The sequence below is a fragment of the Ascoidea rubescens genome, assembly GCF_001661345.1.
Source record: "Ascoidea rubescens DSM 1968 unplaced genomic scaffold ASCRUscaffold_4, whole genome shotgun sequence".
NCBI lineage: Eukaryota > Fungi > Ascomycota > Saccharomycetes > Ascoideales > Ascoideaceae > Ascoidea > Ascoidea rubescens.
Genome location: NW_017962916.1, coordinates 377,737 through 394,184, shown reverse-complemented (window position 1 = coordinate 394,184; position 16,448 = coordinate 377,737). Strand labels below are relative to the sequence as shown.

Sequence of the window (16,448 nt, the reverse complement as noted above, 5' to 3'; positions counted from 1 at the left end):
TTGAAAGTTTTGAGTAAATGATACGATCAGAGTAGTCTGTAGATGTGGTTGAGTGGTGAGAGTTGTAGAGCATTAGCAAGAAAAAATTGATAAGGAAGATTGTTCAATTGGAAGAGAGAGAAAGGTTGCTGAAGCTATTTATGGGTCATTAGAAAAATGTGAAATATGTTATGGTGCAGAGTTGAGAAGCTTTGGAGGTTTGTACGATATATAAGTTTTAAGAAAGGTAAAAGGTTTTAGACATTTTGAGATTAAATTGGGATTTTCAGAAAGTTTTAAAGTGTTTTGCAACAGTGTTGCAAAAGATTTGGAAAAGATTTGAAAAAGGTTTGAAAAAGATTTGAAAAAGATTTGAAAAAGGTTTGGAAAAGATTTGAAAAAGGTTTGGAAAAGGTTTGGAAAAGTTTTTTAGAAAGTAGAGAAATGTTTTAGGAGAGATTCAAGGAAATTTGATCAAAAATTTCGATCAAAACGAAGTTTAATTTGAAGTTATAGAATTTCCATGAAAGGAAGAAGATTGTTACTAATATAAAGAAAATCGAGTAACTATGCAGAGCATGGAAATGTATAAATATATCAGTGGCTGTTCATTTGTGGAAATAACAAAAGGTAGAAAATCAGTCAACTAGAGAAATCGTCAATCAATTAGACAGTCGATTGATGAAATTGAAAAAAAGAAAGACGATGAGTAGTGAATTTAATATACAATTTGAAGTTGACATCGATAGTTTGATAAGTATCATGACCAAGCCGTTGATTGATTCTATCATCCATCATTTGGGATCTAAAGGGGAGATTAAAGGGTTATCACGAAATTTTCTCCAGGAGATTGGGTACTATATCAGGGCAGTAGCCTGTATCAAGACATGTAGTTATATTTTGGTCAAGTTCAACACTATCAGCAAGACAGACAGTGAGATAATTGAGTTCTTTCAAAAGATGATGCTCGACCATGAGTTCCATTATCCCAGTTACTTTGATAGTTTTTTAACGGCATATTTCAGCTTGAAAACAAAAATGGAGAGGAAGTATGCGTCGTGTGTAATCAAGCCAGAGATTACCACGAGGGCGTTGTTGGTGAAGGGCATATACTATGTTGACAAAGTGAGTGAGCTCAAGAGACGACAATTGGCAAACAAGAAAGTGTTGCTTGAAAAAATAATATCGCAGAAGAAGGAGAAACAGGAGGAAGAGAAAAGGAAATATGGAGAGAAGTACGAGAAGGGTAGATCGCCAGAAGAAGCAGAACCCGAAAGCAGCAACTACAATTCCAGCTACAAAGAGATTGAAAACAAGAGTTATTACGACAACGAAGAGGATGAGGATGACAAGTTCAACAACTGTTTCTGGATAGACAAGTTGAGCTTCCTCGAGTTCAAGTTCCAAATCCGAAACAAGCTCAGAAACTTGCACGACTTCAAGTACATCTACTCTGAAGACAAAGCAGAGAATGCCAGCAGTGGGCAGCACCGGAAGGGTGGAGAGGAGAGAGTGATGGCGAACGAGTTGTCGTCGTCGTTGATGCTTGCACAGTGCATCGAGAAGAGTGGAATGCCCAACAGGCCCATCGTGTACCAGCTCCCACTCATTGGCAGCCAGACGCTGATCGAAGAGGTGGTGCGCAACATTCCCAAGAGCTATCCCAGGCTCAACTTTGTCATCTCGTTGTTGGCCTTCTACGACTTGACGGAACAGCAGTACTTGGAGCCCAAGATGCTCAAGACATTTGTGAAGATGGGCCGTCAGTTGGGGCTTCAGTTCCAGCACAGCACCACCGGCGAGCTTTTGCTGCGTGTGAGGAAGATTGTGGTGGAGTGGGAGAACAGTGCCTATAGATGCTATGCCCAGAAATACTTCGAGCTCATCTCACATACAAACGCCACGTAGCAGTAGGATCTTCCTCAGTGCCATCTTCCTCACCAGCACCATCTTATCACCATCCTCCCACCTTCTTATCACCTCTATACTATACTGATAAGCGCTGGAACATCGCGTGGAGCGCTGGGAGGCGTTATCTCGAGCTGGTCTTATCTTGACTCAGCTCGATTTGCCTCCCTCTTTCCATCTCCATACCTATAATATAATCAACCTTCCTCAACCCTTCTCAACACCACTATCGCCAACATCACCAACATCGCCAGACTCCTTTGCAATGCACCACCAAAAGTTCCCTACTTCTTCTGTCTCTATCGTCCCTGCACAGGGCCTAGGCTTCATCAAGCTAGGCTCCTCTTTGTTTTACATTTTGAACAAGCTCTCTCTCTCTCCCTCCAGTGCTTCCACCAACATTGCCATCAAGTTGGCTTCTTCGAAGAAGGCCCTCTTTGAAACTCCCATCGTTTTGTACATTAAAAATTTTGGCTTACGACTCCTTTTCGACCCAATAACACAGTTATTGATCCTCATCGAGATAATAAACTTCAAAAACCTAAACTCCTTGACCTACACCTACTACTCTAACAAAAAATACCACTCGCTCAATAAAAACAACAAAAACCCCTCCTTCAACTTGATATACAACAAGATCTTTGGTCCCACCTATCCTGGCAAGATCTACTCAAACAACAACCAATTCATATACATCTTGAACTATCCTGGCATCTCCTTCAGCTTCAATCTCAATGACAAGTTCATCAAAAACTTGAAGATACACAACATCAATAAACTATCGTCAAAGGACCACGAAAGAATTGTATCAGTTTTATCCAACGACTCCAATAACCAATTCGAGTGCACTTCTTTGATCTTGTACTATCCAAACTTCTTAAAAACATGGGACAACGTACTCAAATCCATTTTCAACAATCACCTAAAAAACTCCTTTACAATTGCCCAAAAACAATTAAAATCAATAAATCTTTTGCAGTTTCAAAATCAACTGCCCCTCGATACAAAAGTGCCATTCAACTTCCTGCCCTTCATCACTACAAATAACAAAATAATCAGAATTGATATCGATTTGCTCAACGGTAATCTTCGTTTGAATTTCAGATTCCCCACAAAAGATTCATCCAATTCCACTACCTATACTGATAAAAACACCATCTCTGACGATAATGGCCTACTAAACAACTTCTTTGTCTTGGAAATCGGCAAATCCTTTCAACAAGATATTCTCTTCAATCTAGGGCCTCCTGATTCCACTTATCTCAAAATTGACTCGCGATACGATATATACAACAATGCCCCAAACTCCTTTCCAAACAAAAAAAATCCCATGCCCAATAACAATAACCAATCTGAAAACATCAACCTGGATACAAGTATCGACAATAACAACATCAATCCCATCTTTCCCAATAATAAAATCTTCCACAACTACTTCCGTTACGGCTTTGATCTACTCTACGACGTCAATAACATTAAGGGCTCAGTCTTGAAGAAAATAATCATCTACAATAACCTACCGAACTCCCTCTTTTTTCAAAAGTATAATAAAGTCAACTGGATCATGAAAGGTTATGATACCAATAACAACACCCATCGAAACTGGGACTGGACCTTAAATCCATCAAAAAACTTGGCCACTTCTGAAATGTACTTTTACGAAATCGACAGCGAGAACTTCAAACGATGCAAAATAAACAACAACTACAACGATAACGACACAGAAAGCACTAGCAACAACTCTCTTGATAGATCTTCAAAATTCGTTCTCATCGATAGAAATGATCTCTTTAATGACTCATGTCTAACCAGTCGCGGTGACACTAATCAATCTAGAAATAAAAACAGTAGAAAATCAACCTCCAGCGCTAACAACTCTAACTTTACCTTTGGCTTTCTTGGAAACAAAAATAAAAATCACATCCTGAACAACACTCCCTACGATTACAATGAACCAGTCTTTATTGATGATGATAACGATTCAATAGAGATTATCGATGACGATATTAATGACATGAACATCAACGACGATTTCAAACAGTTTAGTCATCCCAATGGTCAAATGCAAGATGGAAAAACGCTAAATGAGAAAATTCGTACAAATTCTAACATTAATAATAACAAGGATAATAATCATGACGATTACAACTACACTAGTCAAGAAAGTATTAAAAGCAAAAGTGATAGTGAGAACCAGTCAATAGAGAATCATAACAAATTTGGCATTAGTAAACTATATGGGTTTCGCAGATGTATCTGGGAGGTTTTGATTGAAGATGAATCAATTAGTTCGATTACACTATTTTGATTGAGCTGCTTCGTCTTCCTCTTACAGTTTCTTTTTTTTTTGGTTTTTTATTGAATCTTACGGATTTATAGAGTTTTAATTTTTAAATATTTGATAGTAATTTCCTCCAAAAGTTGTTTCAAGTTCAAAAAATAACACAAAAACTGCTGTCTTTGATTAAAATATTTGAATGATTTTTAGCTTGGGGTTTATGCCTTTCTGGCCAAGTTGGTAAGGCACTTCTCTAGTAATGAGGAGACCCTTAGTTTGAATCTGGCTGAAGGCAGTTAATCGGGTTTTTATTTTTTGATAATTTTCGGGTATTATACTTACATACCCGAACTTGCTTCAGAAAAAAAAAATTTACTTTAAATTTTAATTCATTTAAAAAATAAATAGGATATATTAGTGGTATAAATAATATGTAAAATATTCATGAAAATGATTTCTATAAAAGGTATTATGAAAGTATGATTAAATATGAGCAATATAAGAAAATATTAATGTTTTGAATTAAGCAAGAGGAAATTTAAATTATCATTGTTTAAATTTTCGTGTTGATTGGTATTAAGCAATAGGTTATGAAGCAACTCATTTATATTATTACTATTGTTGATCAAATGGCTTGTGAATTGAGAAGTGGATGATGAGCTACCATGGCCTAGTCTGAATAATATAGAAAAAATATTAGATCCAATAAAATAACCAATTGTTATTGTAGTGCCTAAAAAAAGAGTGGCCAAAGCAGGATTTAAACTTTTTGTCAAATACTTGTAAAAGTAATTGGTCTGATGCCTTTTCTTCTTTTTATTTCCACGTTTATTATCATTTTTACTAGTGGTAAAATCATTGTTAAGAGCATGTAAAGAACTAGAATTATTATCACTGAGATGCAAGGAGGCGATTGGTGTGATAAGTGGTCCATTTGATACGCTATCAACACTCTCCTTGCTCTCATTCAAGGAAACAATATTAGTGTCCAAGTTGGATTTGTTGATACTGATCCACTTATCATTTGAATCTTTGTTAGAGCCATGATTGGAATCTGTCTTTGCAGAAGGTTCAGGATAGCTGAACAAAGAAGATTGATTTAAAAATGAATCGTTCAAGTAGGACTGGTTATTAAGATCAGCCTTCCACTTGTGTAGGTCCTTAGAATTGATGTTGTTCATGGCTACAGAAAGCAATTGGGAGACAAGAGTGATACAAGGAAGAAAAAGCAAGAGAACAGAGAAGAAGAGCAAGTGAACAACACTTTATAACGCTGCTGAGCCCTATTTAACACTCTATCACACTCTAAAACAGGAGAGATCACTATGTAAGAGTATATGTGATAACTGGCACCCACCCCAAAAACGCACCTCCTGCGTTGACACATCCTACATCTGTTCCAGTCCAGTGGATCTAGCACTCAATCAAAGATGCAAAATCAAGCCCCGTCACGTGCACCACGTGCACTATTTGGTGCGCGAGGCTCCGTGCCACGGCAACGGATGTGGTACTCCTGCGCGAGGTTCCATCGCACTCCCAAAATTTTTATTTTTTATTCTGGACAAGAAGGAAGGAAAAGAAAGCTCATCGAGACTATTGCAAAAGAGCTTTGAGAGTGTATCGAAAGTGAAACTGACACTGACACTGAACTGACACTGAAACCGACGTTGTTCCTTCACGAAGAGAGCATTGGTGCTATATAACAGCGATATATGTGCTAAATATTCGACACTGCTGACCACTGCCAATACTATATCTCTGTTATCGTCATACAACCGTATTACTTTAAACTGCTGCCTCCTTATTTCTTACTTCATTCACTGAAAATGTCTGCCGAAAACAACAGTGCCAATTTGGTTCCAGATAAAGATGATTCTGCTTCCACCCAAATTCAATCTCCAATTCCCAAATCAAAGTTCAAATTGGACAGCAGCGAAACTCCCACTACCACAAAGGATGTGAACACTATTCACCACAATCTAAACAGCCTTCGTCTCAGCAACTTATCCAAAATCAGAGATAGATCGTTATCTCCTTTTCAAAAGGATTCCAGTATCCCTTCTTCTGCTGTTTCTTCTAATGGCGGCATTCCATCTTTAGCCTCAAGCAGTAAATATCTGAGCTCAAACGATAAAACCGATATCAAAAAACTATCTCCTCAAGAATTGAAAATTTATAAATTATATGGAAAATTACCTTCCTCAAGTGAGATCTTGAATTCAAAATTAAAACATAAGCAATATTTCGACACCTGTGATTACGCTTTGAACTTTTTCAACATCGATACAAATGACCCAGTCGTAAACGACAATATTAATAATATCAATTATAATTCTTCAATTCATAACCACTCAAGAAAGAATTCGATCAATATATTAAACAGTATTAATGTCAACACCACTTCAACTGATGCTTCAACAAATTCTATTAATAACATTAACACCAACGAGACCTCTGAAATCACTAACGAGGATTTGAACACTCCTCCCGGTTTAACTCACTCACCAACAAACTCCATCTCTTCTTCAATATCTTTATCAAATAACCTACTCCCTCTTCCCAACTTGGAAAAGCTATCCCAATTGAACATTAAGAGAGAAATCAGTAGACATGGGTCCATGGTTAGTGTCAACTCAAAGGAGATCTTAAAGGGGATAATCAATAAAAGTAATTTAGAAAATCAAATTGATTCAGATGCAATTGAATCCGATTATGACACTGATTACTCCTCAATCTCAAATTCAAACCAAAATCCCACTTTAATCAACAAAGAAAAAATCACTTTCAACAACTCTTTTAAATTCAACAACTCTCCTCTGGACTCTCCCAAAATTTCATCTCCATCAATTAATCCATTTTTATCCTCAACAAACACAACTCCGGTCAAATCTAACAGTATCGTTTCTAATTCTAAACCCACTAACAAATAATACACAAACTAATTAAACTATTACTTTTTTCCTTTTTCTCTTATATTTCCTTTTATTTTTATTTTTTATATCTTGGTCTTTTAACTTTTTTATTTTTATTTTTATTCCTTACTCTTTTATGATTTTACTTTTATATTTGTCTTCATTTTATATATATATCTTTATAGTATTCCACTCTCTAAACCTCTATATCCTATTTTATCTCTTATTACTTTATTTACTTGACTACTTTATTTTTTTCTGACTGTATTTTTCACATATTCAATTAACCTATTCAGTGACTTCCCACTCTCGTTTAAAATATGATCTTTATAGGTATACTTGTTGTTTATAATATGTCTTTTTATTTTACTCTAGTAGCTTTTACTTTAGTATCTTTTATTCTACTTCCTATATTTTCAATCCAATAAATATCTGATTATATCATGATACTTTCCACTGGAAGGGTAAATTCTCTCTAAACGAATGATTTTTGCTTCTCCATTAATTTTATTCTTTTTATTCCTATATAAATACATGGAACCACATCGCTGATATTTCATATTTGTACTTTTTTCTTCTTTTTCCTTCTTTTTCCTTCCCTTTTTTCATTTGTTTTTAATTTGTTTAAACTTATAAATTTGATCAAACACTGTTTTATTTTCCAGCGTATATTTAAAATGTCAAGGCTTATGAAGCGAACGAGCTCTAATCTCGATGATGACTATAGAAAAATCAAGCTGGTACCCATAGGTATATCAGAATCAGTCAACACTCTCACTTCTCCAGAATTATTTTCATATTTTGGATCAAACGAAGAACTAGCAAAAGAGAATCAAGCCAATATTGAGTTTTACAAACAATTTAGAAAAAAACCAACTCTATTAAATGAACTAGGTGAAGAGTATTTGGATGATGATTTAATCAATAAAAGAAAATTTTTCCAAGAAAAGTTCATCAAGGATGATAATAATGTTAAATTTTACTCGCTTTTTTTAATTAAATTTATAATTAAATTAGTTATTTTATCGATGATGGGGAATTTTTTTTACTTAATTTCTAAAAATGTTAAAATGATGGATGAAAGTTTCATCAATGTTAACGGAATCAATGAAGGTAATAAAAATATCAATTTAACTTATAAACCCTTTTTAATTATATCCAAATTCTTTAAGAAGATCCCATTTATTGAGAAGCATCTACCAAATTATATATTATCGTCATTCGAGGGTATTCTTTTGGGTATAAACCAACCAATATTCGATTTGATATTTCCAAATTCGTTTTCCATATCGATCTTCAAGTTGATTAATAAAGAAACAAAATCAGACTATGAAAAAGAGAATGCAAACGATTCAAAAAATTATGTATCGATTTCATCAATTTTAAGAACATCTACAGCATTTTTAGGGATTTCATTTGCATTAAGAAAATTAGACTGGAAAAGTTTTGAAGAAAATAATAATTTATTTATTTTATTTAATTTGTTTATTTGGTTGTTATTAGACTCCACTATATCAGGGTTTATAAGCTCGACTTTACTATCGGTATTAACCACTATTTTTGTGTTTATTTTTGATTCGGATTTACATGAATCGATCTTAAAGCAAGAGTATAATCAATATTCAATTGCGCTATGGATTGGTAGTTTCTTCTTTTGTGGGTTAATTTTATTTGGAAAAGTTGGTAGATTTTTATTCATCCACTACTATTAATCTTTATACAAGAGAGAGATGGGATAAATTGCTATAGATATGCTATGATATGCTATGATATACTATGAAATATATATGTAATAAATATATTCTTTGTTTTTGGGTTTTTAATCGAGAAAATGGATAAAATGTAGAAGAAATAGAAAAAAGTTTATTGGATAATTGAAAAAGAAACGAGGAAGTGATGGGGTAAAAATAAGATTTGAAATAGCAAATGAAAGATATAAAAAGAGATGTGAAAGAGCTTTCGCTAGAAGAATTGCATTTGTATTTTTATCAGACAAGTAAGAAGAATTGGATTACAGAATAGAAAAATGAATTGCTTAAGAGGTAAACAGTTTCCTAGTTTAATTAATCAAAACATTAAAAGAATTAATAGCAAGAGATATATTTCGGTGGGTGGCAAATTGAAAGAAGAGATATTATTCGAGGGATCACCTAAGAATGGTGTTTCAATATTGGAGCTCTTGAAGCAAGATAAAGACAGCAAAAGATCTATAATTGTTGGTGTACCAGGAGCTTTTTCACCTGGATGTAGTGAGAAACATATTCCACAATACATTGAAAAGATTTCAAAAATTAATCAAGAAGTAGGTATTAACAAGATCTATGTTATTTCTGTCAACGATTCATTTGTTATGAAAGCATGGAAGGAGAAATTCTTTGGGGAATCTCCAGAGTTGAACGACAAGTTTCGGTTTTTAGCAGATACAAATGGAAAATTTACTGAGAAGAATGAATTGTCATTTGATGCCAGAAACATTTTTGGAAACTATCGATCAAAGAGATACAGTTTAATCGTTGATAACGAGGGAGTGGTTTTACAAAGTTTTATTGAGCCAGATAATGTTGGCATTAACGTTTCATCGGCAGAAAATGTTTTTAAAAACATTAGCAAATAAGAATGGTGCAACCCATTAGTTTTTAATTGGCGATAGGAAATTCAGAGATGTTCTTACAGAAAGAATTAACAGTCTTGAAACATTTATATCTAAAGACATAGTTTATTATTGCCATTATCGTCATGATTAAAATCGGTGTTAATTGTAGGATCAATATATGAAGAACATATTCTTAGATGGATGCATACGTAAAGGGAATCGGTGAAGATTAGTAGAGAGATACGATTGAGAAGTTAATTCAACAGTAAAGATGTGCTGTTATTATAGGTGTGCATCACGTGTTTATGAATAGATTGGGCACGGAAGAAAAAGAGGGAATCAATCCCATTTATTTCTAAAGCAGTTGGTGCATTACAATCAAGAAAGAATAAACAAGATGTCGATGAGTCAATCTATTTCCAATGGGAGCATGAGTCTTGGACTCAAGAAGCAAAATTCAATAGGAGCCAAAAAAGTGAAAGTGAAGAAAAAAGGCAGAGAAGGCAAGGAAAATAGGGACAGCAAAGAGATGAGAGACGGTCAGGAAAATAGAAGCACAGACAACAAAGACAGCAAAGAGAGAGGCCCTGAGACCGGCAGAGAGATGGACAAAGATGAGCAGCAGTTGGAGTTCATCAAGAACATTATCAATTTCAATGTGATTGGGAAGTACGACCCAAAGATTAAGCAGATTTTGCTCCAGACCTATCAGTCAATTTGGTACAAATTCAACGAAACGAAAGCCGAGTGGGAGCAGCTTGAGTATGCCGGTCCGCTTGCTCTTTATCTCCGCAATTACGAGTGGGAGTACTTCAACGATCCTTCTAGAATCGCACAAAGACGTGGGTTGGACGAAGAGACAATAGCACGGGAGTTGAAGCTTCGAGACTGTTACGTGTACGGCTTGATGGTGTTGAACCGGTCCAGTCCCAAAAACCTTTCGCTCGGACTTATTCCACACACCATCACAGACGCTTATCCGGCATTTTACTCTGGTGGATACGAGTTTGAACGGAAGGACGAGCTTCTCATCATCAAGAACTGGCTCGACGAGATTTACGGCGTGTGGATCCATCATCCGCAGGATCGAGAACGCTTTGGCAAGTTGATCGAATACTGTTTGAGCAACCCCCCAATGAGCGTGTAGCAGCGCGCTCGTGTAGGATATGCATCAACTAACGCATTGGAGCATTCCAGCGCTTTGGCTCTAGCGCACCTGACTCTCGGCGCTTATTTTTGAAATGGAAACTAGCAAATATAATCAGATATAATCAAATACACCCAACTGCACTCCACCAGCTACTTGATCCAACTCTTCGGCTGCTCATCAGAGACTCTTTCTGCTTTGCTTCCTTTGGCCTGCAGCTTCTTTGTCGATTGAACAATTGCTCAACTCTGCTTCTGCTTATTGTGCCTGGTGCTGCTCCCTCGATTCTTTGCCATGTCTCTGCCTTACTCTTGCACGAAAGAAACTGTTGTATCATACTATGTTGAATCTCTTTCTCCCATCTTTCATCAAATAGTTTCCAGCATTTATATTGACATCAATAGCACTATAGCTGATTCTTCTTCCGAAACTTCTAACTCGTTTCTTCCTGCCATAACACTTCCCTTAATCAAATACCCAATTCGCGATTCAATTTTTCACTCCTCCTCGCATTTGAAAAAATTAATCGATATCCTATCTAAAGATCAAAATTTAAATGATTCCTATATAAAATTAATCCTAGAGTTTCTCTTTGTCAATTATCTATTAAAGTTTGAGAAAAAAGATTATAATTTATATCTATCTTTAATTCAAAATCACAAATTTAATGATATTTACCTAAATAACGACTATGAATATTCTTCATCAATTGATTCTCGCTCAAATCAACCTCGTTTACATTTCCTTATAAGTGATTCATCTTTAAAAATTGATTTGAAATTAAACGTTTATTCAATCATACTCGATTTATCTAATTTCCTAATCAACATTAAAAAACTACCCTCTTTTGATTTATCTTTTATCTTGATCGAAAAAATCTTTAAATTTAACTCCTTCTATAAAAATTTGAAATTTCTCAATTACTTAAACTCAAGATATTTAAATCTAATCAATTTCATCAATCATATCAATAACTTATCTTATAATATAGGAGATTTATCTTCTCCCTCTCAAAATGACTTAAATACAATAAATAACATAAATTCAAAGAAAAAATATTTATCCTCCTTGATCGGTATTCAGAGACCTGGAAACATCCTATTATTACTATCAAATAATCTAATCTCAAATTTACTTCCTTCAAATGATTATTATAAAACTAATGATATTCTTATAGGTAAAATCTATCTCCTACTAGCCAACTTTTTCAAAATTAATGATCAATTATTTTTATCAATTTCAAAATCTTTTTCTTCTTCCAACAACAATACTAATAATGATTACTACTCTTTTTATAGCTCTTCTTTAACTAGCAATAATAATAAAAACACTCATCAGGACTATTTATCTGTCAAATCTAATAATAATTTGAAAAATTCCTTTTTATCGTTATCTCAAGCACCTTCATTTTCCTCATTACCTTCTTCAGCTCACTCTGTTTTATCTGCCTCTTCAAATTTATCAAATTCAATAATACCAAAATCCTACTCAAGATACTCCAATATTAAAAAATTCATTATTAACCCCTTATCTTTCATACCAATTAAAAAAAAATTATCCTCAGCTTTAAATGATTTAGATTTCTTAATTCTGGATTTCATAAATATCAATATAGAAAGAAGGCATTTAAAGAAAAAGGAAATCTCAAAAAATGACTATAATAACTCAATTAATAATTCTCTATCTCTTTTCAACAATCTAGTTTTTCATAATAATAATAATAATGAAAACATTTCTTCTGTTTTATTAAATTTAGACGATTCTGCATTTTTAAAATTTTTAGTTCAATCTCATAATTTAAATCGAATTTATTTTAATGATTTCCTATATTATAAAAAGAAATTCAATTATTATAATAATAAAAACTTTTATGATACAAATACTTTAATCTCAAATAAATCAGATTATTTAATCCAATGTAATCATGATACAAAATTCATTACTCAAAATTTAATTCAATTTTTCATTCTAGTCAATTTCTTATTAAATATAACTGTTAAACTACAACGTGAAAATATCTCCATATTAACTAAATATTATACATTTTTACCTTGGAATCACACTTTCATTGATAATAAAAATACATCTAAAACTTCTGATACTTTACTGGCTCCATTATCTGAATTAAAAATTAAATCAGTATATCCCTCCGTTTTTACCCCGATTCCTGATCAAGATTTTTTTAATTTATTATATAGACTTAAAAAAACTATTCTAAGTTATTTGTTTGATTATGATAAATCTTTGAATTATTCGATCAAAAACTCTTGTGAGCAAAATGAATTATATTGGTTAGGCTCAAAAATGGTCAAGTTCAAAAATTTTTATGAAATTAACTACCTTTCCTTAAATTTTAAAAACGAAACTAATAATTATAAACTAATCCCAAATTTTTTCGAAAGATGTGTTCTATATCAAATGGGTAATTACAAACTAGCTCAATTATGGAAAAGAGAAATTGGCATTAAAAAACTTCAAAATAACCAAAATTTGAATAAAAAATTCAACAACTTAAACTTTCAAGATAACATCGACACAATTAAACAGGATTATTTGGAACTAGAAGAGAGAATTGATAAATGTACCGATTCATTGAACTCAATTAATCAAAAAATTGAGAAAAAAAGTACTACTTCTAATAACACTAAAACCACTACTACTACTACTACTACTACTACTACTACTACTACTACTAATAATAATAATAATAATAATAATAATAATAATAATAATAATAATAATAATAATAATAATAATAATAATAATAATAATAATAATAATAATAATANTAATAATAATAATAATAATAATAATAATAATAATAATAATAATAATAATAATAATAATAATAATAATAATAATAATAATAATAATAATAATAATAGTGGCGATAACGATAATAGTAAAATTGATAATGTAAATAGTGTTAACACCAATAAAGAAGATAAAAATGATGAAATTATGAAAGTTGCTGATAATACCGATAATATTGAAATCACTAAAGCTACGAAGGATAACAGTATCAATAGTGATGATGGTAGGATTGTTGACAATGAAATGGATTTTGATTTGACGGATAAATATAAATTAGAAACAAATTTGAATAAACTAAAAGATGAAAGAAATTTGAAAAATTGGAAGAATCTTCGAATTTCAAGAAAAAATGGTTATTGGTTAAAATTCGATTTAGTGTCGTCGAAAATTGGATTTAAAGGATTATTTGATAAGTCTCTCATAGAAACGGAAAAAGTAGAACGAATGAGGAAGGAAAAACTTGAAAACAATGTGTTAAAACAGAGACTTCATAAAAAACATTTATTACAAGCAAGATCAAAACAAGTAAAACGAAAATTTGATTATTCTAATAATAATGGCAATATAATTAACAATAGCAATTTCTTGAATCCTAGTTTTAAAAGAAAGAAGATTGGTCACGATAACCCGCATCTTTTGGGTCAATCAGCTCCAAATTCAACAAATGATTCTCAAATAATGAATCTTGAATATTAAATAGTATATCGTAACATTGAATATTCTTATCAGACTTCCAAATGGATTTAATTCTTATTTTGGTTGGGTGCTTTTTTTTTTCTTTTGTATTATTGAAATGTTTATTGTTAGTATCGTTTTATTTTATAAATAGTAGAGCTCTCTTCCAATTACTTTAAAAAATTAGATAAAACTTTGTGTGTTTAGAGATAGAAGCATCAACACTAAATATTCTTTTAAATATTTAATATATCAGTAGATTTACAAAACAAATAAAACCCAAATAATGTGATATATATCAGCTATTATATATATTTATTAAAGTTGAAAATGGTACAATATGAGAGAAATTAAATGACTTGCGTAGCAAATTACTTATGATCTTGGTTTTTCTTTTTTTTCTTTCCACAAAGCCAATAAAGAGACACCAGAGACTTTAACAACTTTGAATCTAACACCTGGAATATCACCCTTAGCTTTACCTTTTCTACCAAAACCAGCCAATAAGACTTCATCATTTTCATCAACATAATTCAAACAACCATCATTTGGAACGAAGGCAGTGACTTTCTTACCATTTTTAATTAATTGAACTCTGACACATTTTCTGATAGCAGAGTTTGGTTGTTTAGCTTCAACACCAATTTTTTCTAAAACAATACCTTTAGCATGAGAAGAACCACCAAATGGAGAAGATTTAAAAGCAGTACCTAATAATCTTGATTTATAAGATTGATCGGCCCAACGACTATTATAATAATTTATGTTAGTATTTTGTTCTTAGAATCACAAGACATTTTGAGTCTTTTCAGGGTTAAAACTTTGTGATTGCTTTTGAAAAACCAATCCAACAATTTCGAAAGATGACAATGAGAAGGATTGAAGTGCATGTTCGGGTGTATTCATGATTTCTAATAGTGATTCAGAAATGTTTTAGTTTTCTTTCTTGTTGCTGTATTATGTTGTGAAAAAGGTAATATTTTGAATTAAACATTATTTCAATTGAGAATTTAGGGAGCCTACAAATTTGAATAGTATTTTAAAAACTACTGCATTTTCAAGTTTTTGAAGATGAAAAGTGTTCAACTAAACAGATTTCAACAGTTATTGAAATTGAAAATCAGTGACAACCCTGCTGTAGTTTAAAATAACAAAGCTCAAACATATTGTATGCATCGTTATTAAATTAAATTACCATTCGGTACATTGATAATATTTATACCAGGTAGAGATTCTTGTTCTAGTTCTTCTCTTTCTTTTCGTTTTAGTTGTTGAAAAATCATCCATTTATTGAATAAATCAAATCTTTTTATCATCCAATTTCTCTTTCAGTTATTGCTTATTGTTTTGTTCCATTAATTGATGTTTGATGTTTCTAACGCTCACTCAATTGATCACTTACTTGTTACGTCTGTGAACTCTTAATTTTCTAGCAGAATTCAATCCTCTTGGTTTGCCTTTACCCATTTTTGATTAATTATAATATATTTTCTATCTTGAAGGTGGTTACTGACAAGTATAAAAACAGCCTGGTGTAAGTCTTCAAGGTTGAGCTCTGAAAAGGTTGCCATACATTTTCACTTTCTGTCAGAGTACGAAAAACAAAATTTGAGGGAAAAGAGCCCTACTAGCATTACACAACCCTACCATATTACACAGTCACAATAATCCATTTCAGACAGCCCTACATACATCCCCATGATATTCACATGTATATTATGTGACCATAGTTGAGGTTTTTCTATTTGCTTTTTGAGTCCAGGTTTGAGGGTTTCTTTTTGTTTGGGAAACATGCCTTTCACTGCAGTGTTATTGCATCTCTAGTGTTAATCTGAAATTTACTTTGGTTATTTTCAAATACTCTATTGATGAATAGATGTTGCGATCAAGAATATTGTAATTGAGATTGTTTTTTCAACTAGATTAGAAACATGCCACTCATGAGATTATTTCTGAAAATCTGCTGTAAGCTATTGGTAAATATTCAGCTATAAATTAGGGAATTATCGAATAGTAAGCATTTGAATAAGCAATTTATTCTAAGACCGATAATAACCTAATTATTTCAAATCAGTAATGCAAATATTTTAATGCAAAAAATTATCAATTACAAACTGGTTAAGAAAATCGTTGCAGGTTTTT

The 16,448-nt window shown here is 32.4% G+C and overlaps 9 protein-coding genes and 1 non-coding gene across 10 annotated transcripts; 8 read left to right on the top strand and 2 right to left on the bottom strand.

The window, feature by feature from the left end:
* Positions 1-366: 366 nt before the first annotated feature.
* On the top strand, positions 367-2,019 carry ASCRUDRAFT_138780 (uncharacterized protein). The gene has a single exon (XM_020189146.1). It carries the CDS (start codon positions 661-663, stop codon positions 1,885-1,887), a length of 1,227 nt encoding a protein of 408 aa, XP_020048183.1. The 5' UTR covers positions 367-660; the 3' UTR covers positions 1,888-2,019.
* ASCRUDRAFT_138779 (uncharacterized protein) lies at positions 2,020-4,580 on the top strand. Its single transcript, XM_020189145.1, has one exon. It carries the CDS (start codon positions 2,153-2,155, stop codon positions 4,193-4,195), a length of 2,043 nt encoding a protein of 680 aa, XP_020048182.1. The 5' UTR covers positions 2,020-2,152; the 3' UTR covers positions 4,196-4,580.
* Positions 4,388-4,460, top strand: ASCRUDRAFT_t51. The gene has a single exon. It is a non-coding gene; the product is annotated as a tRNA-Thr (tRNA).
* Positions 4,562-5,446, bottom strand: ASCRUDRAFT_75139 (uncharacterized protein). Its single transcript, XM_020192946.1, has one exon. It carries the CDS (start codon positions 5,344-5,346, stop codon positions 4,675-4,677), a length of 672 nt encoding a protein of 223 aa, XP_020048181.1. The 5' UTR covers positions 5,347-5,446; the 3' UTR covers positions 4,562-4,674.
* A 459-nt stretch (positions 5,447-5,905) lies between these two features.
* Positions 5,906-7,425, top strand: ASCRUDRAFT_138736 (uncharacterized protein). Its single transcript, XM_020189143.1, has one exon. The coding sequence runs from the start codon at positions 5,992-5,994 to the stop codon at positions 7,093-7,095; it is 1,104 nt and encodes a 367-aa protein (XP_020048180.1). The 5' UTR covers positions 5,906-5,991; the 3' UTR covers positions 7,096-7,425.
* Positions 7,426-7,754: 329 nt separating this feature from the next.
* On the top strand, positions 7,755-8,789 carry ASCRUDRAFT_69597 (INSIG family protein; the record flags this gene model as incomplete). Its single annotated transcript, XM_020191687.1, has 1 exon — positions 7,755-8,789. The coding sequence occupies one exon, from the start codon at positions 7,755-7,757 to the stop codon at positions 8,787-8,789; it is 1,035 nt and encodes a 344-aa protein (XP_020048179.1).
* A 314-nt stretch (positions 8,790-9,103) lies between these two features.
* Positions 9,104-9,691, top strand: ASCRUDRAFT_33549 (peroxiredoxin family protein; the record flags this gene model as incomplete). Its single annotated transcript, XM_020190440.1, has 1 exon — positions 9,104-9,691. One exon carries the CDS (start codon positions 9,104-9,106, stop codon positions 9,689-9,691), a length of 588 nt encoding a protein of 195 aa, XP_020048178.1.
* Positions 9,692-10,277: 586 nt separating this feature from the next.
* On the top strand, positions 10,278-10,805 carry DCP1 (Dcp1p; the record flags this gene model as incomplete). The annotated part of the gene is made up of 1 exon (XM_020189569.1): positions 10,278-10,805. A coding segment is annotated over one exon (528 nt), but the record flags the coding sequence as incomplete, so codon positions are not given.
* A 306-nt stretch (positions 10,806-11,111) lies between these two features.
* On the top strand, positions 11,112-14,327 carry ASCRUDRAFT_7342 (uncharacterized protein; the record flags this gene model as incomplete). Its single annotated transcript, XM_020192280.1, has 1 exon — positions 11,112-14,327. The coding sequence occupies one exon, from the start codon at positions 11,112-11,114 to the stop codon at positions 14,325-14,327; it is 3,216 nt and encodes a 1,071-aa protein (XP_020048176.1).
* Positions 14,203-15,866, bottom strand: ASCRUDRAFT_75136 (40S ribosomal protein uS12). Its single transcript, XM_020192945.1, has 2 exons — positions 15,709-15,866; positions 14,203-15,054 (listed from the first exon to the last, which is right to left on the bottom strand). The coding sequence occupies exons 1-2, from the start codon at positions 15,771-15,773 to the stop codon at positions 14,682-14,684; spliced, it is 438 nt and encodes a 145-aa protein (XP_020048175.1). The 5' UTR covers positions 15,774-15,866; the 3' UTR covers positions 14,203-14,681.
* Positions 15,867-16,448: the final 582 nt, after the last annotated feature.

Coding starts and splice junctions, on each gene's coding strand:
- ASCRUDRAFT_138779 (XM_020189145.1), top strand. CDS start 2,153: ATGCACCACCAAAAGTTCCCTACTTCTTCTGTCTCTATCGTCCCTGCA.
- ASCRUDRAFT_75136 (XM_020192945.1), bottom strand. CDS start 15,773: ATGGGTAAAGGCAAACCAAGAGGATTGAATTCTGCTAGAAAATTAAGA. Junction 15,055..15,708: donor AGAGTTCACAGACGTAACAA/GTAAGTGATCAA, acceptor TTATTATAATAG/TCGTTGGGCCGATCAATCTT.
- ASCRUDRAFT_138780 (XM_020189146.1), top strand. CDS start 661: ATGAAATTGAAAAAAAGAAAGACGATGAGTAGTGAATTTAATATACAA.
- ASCRUDRAFT_75139 (XM_020192946.1), bottom strand. CDS start 5,346: ATGAACAACATCAATTCTAAGGACCTACACAAGTGGAAGGCTGATCTT.
- ASCRUDRAFT_138736 (XM_020189143.1), top strand. CDS start 5,992: ATGTCTGCCGAAAACAACAGTGCCAATTTGGTTCCAGATAAAGATGAT.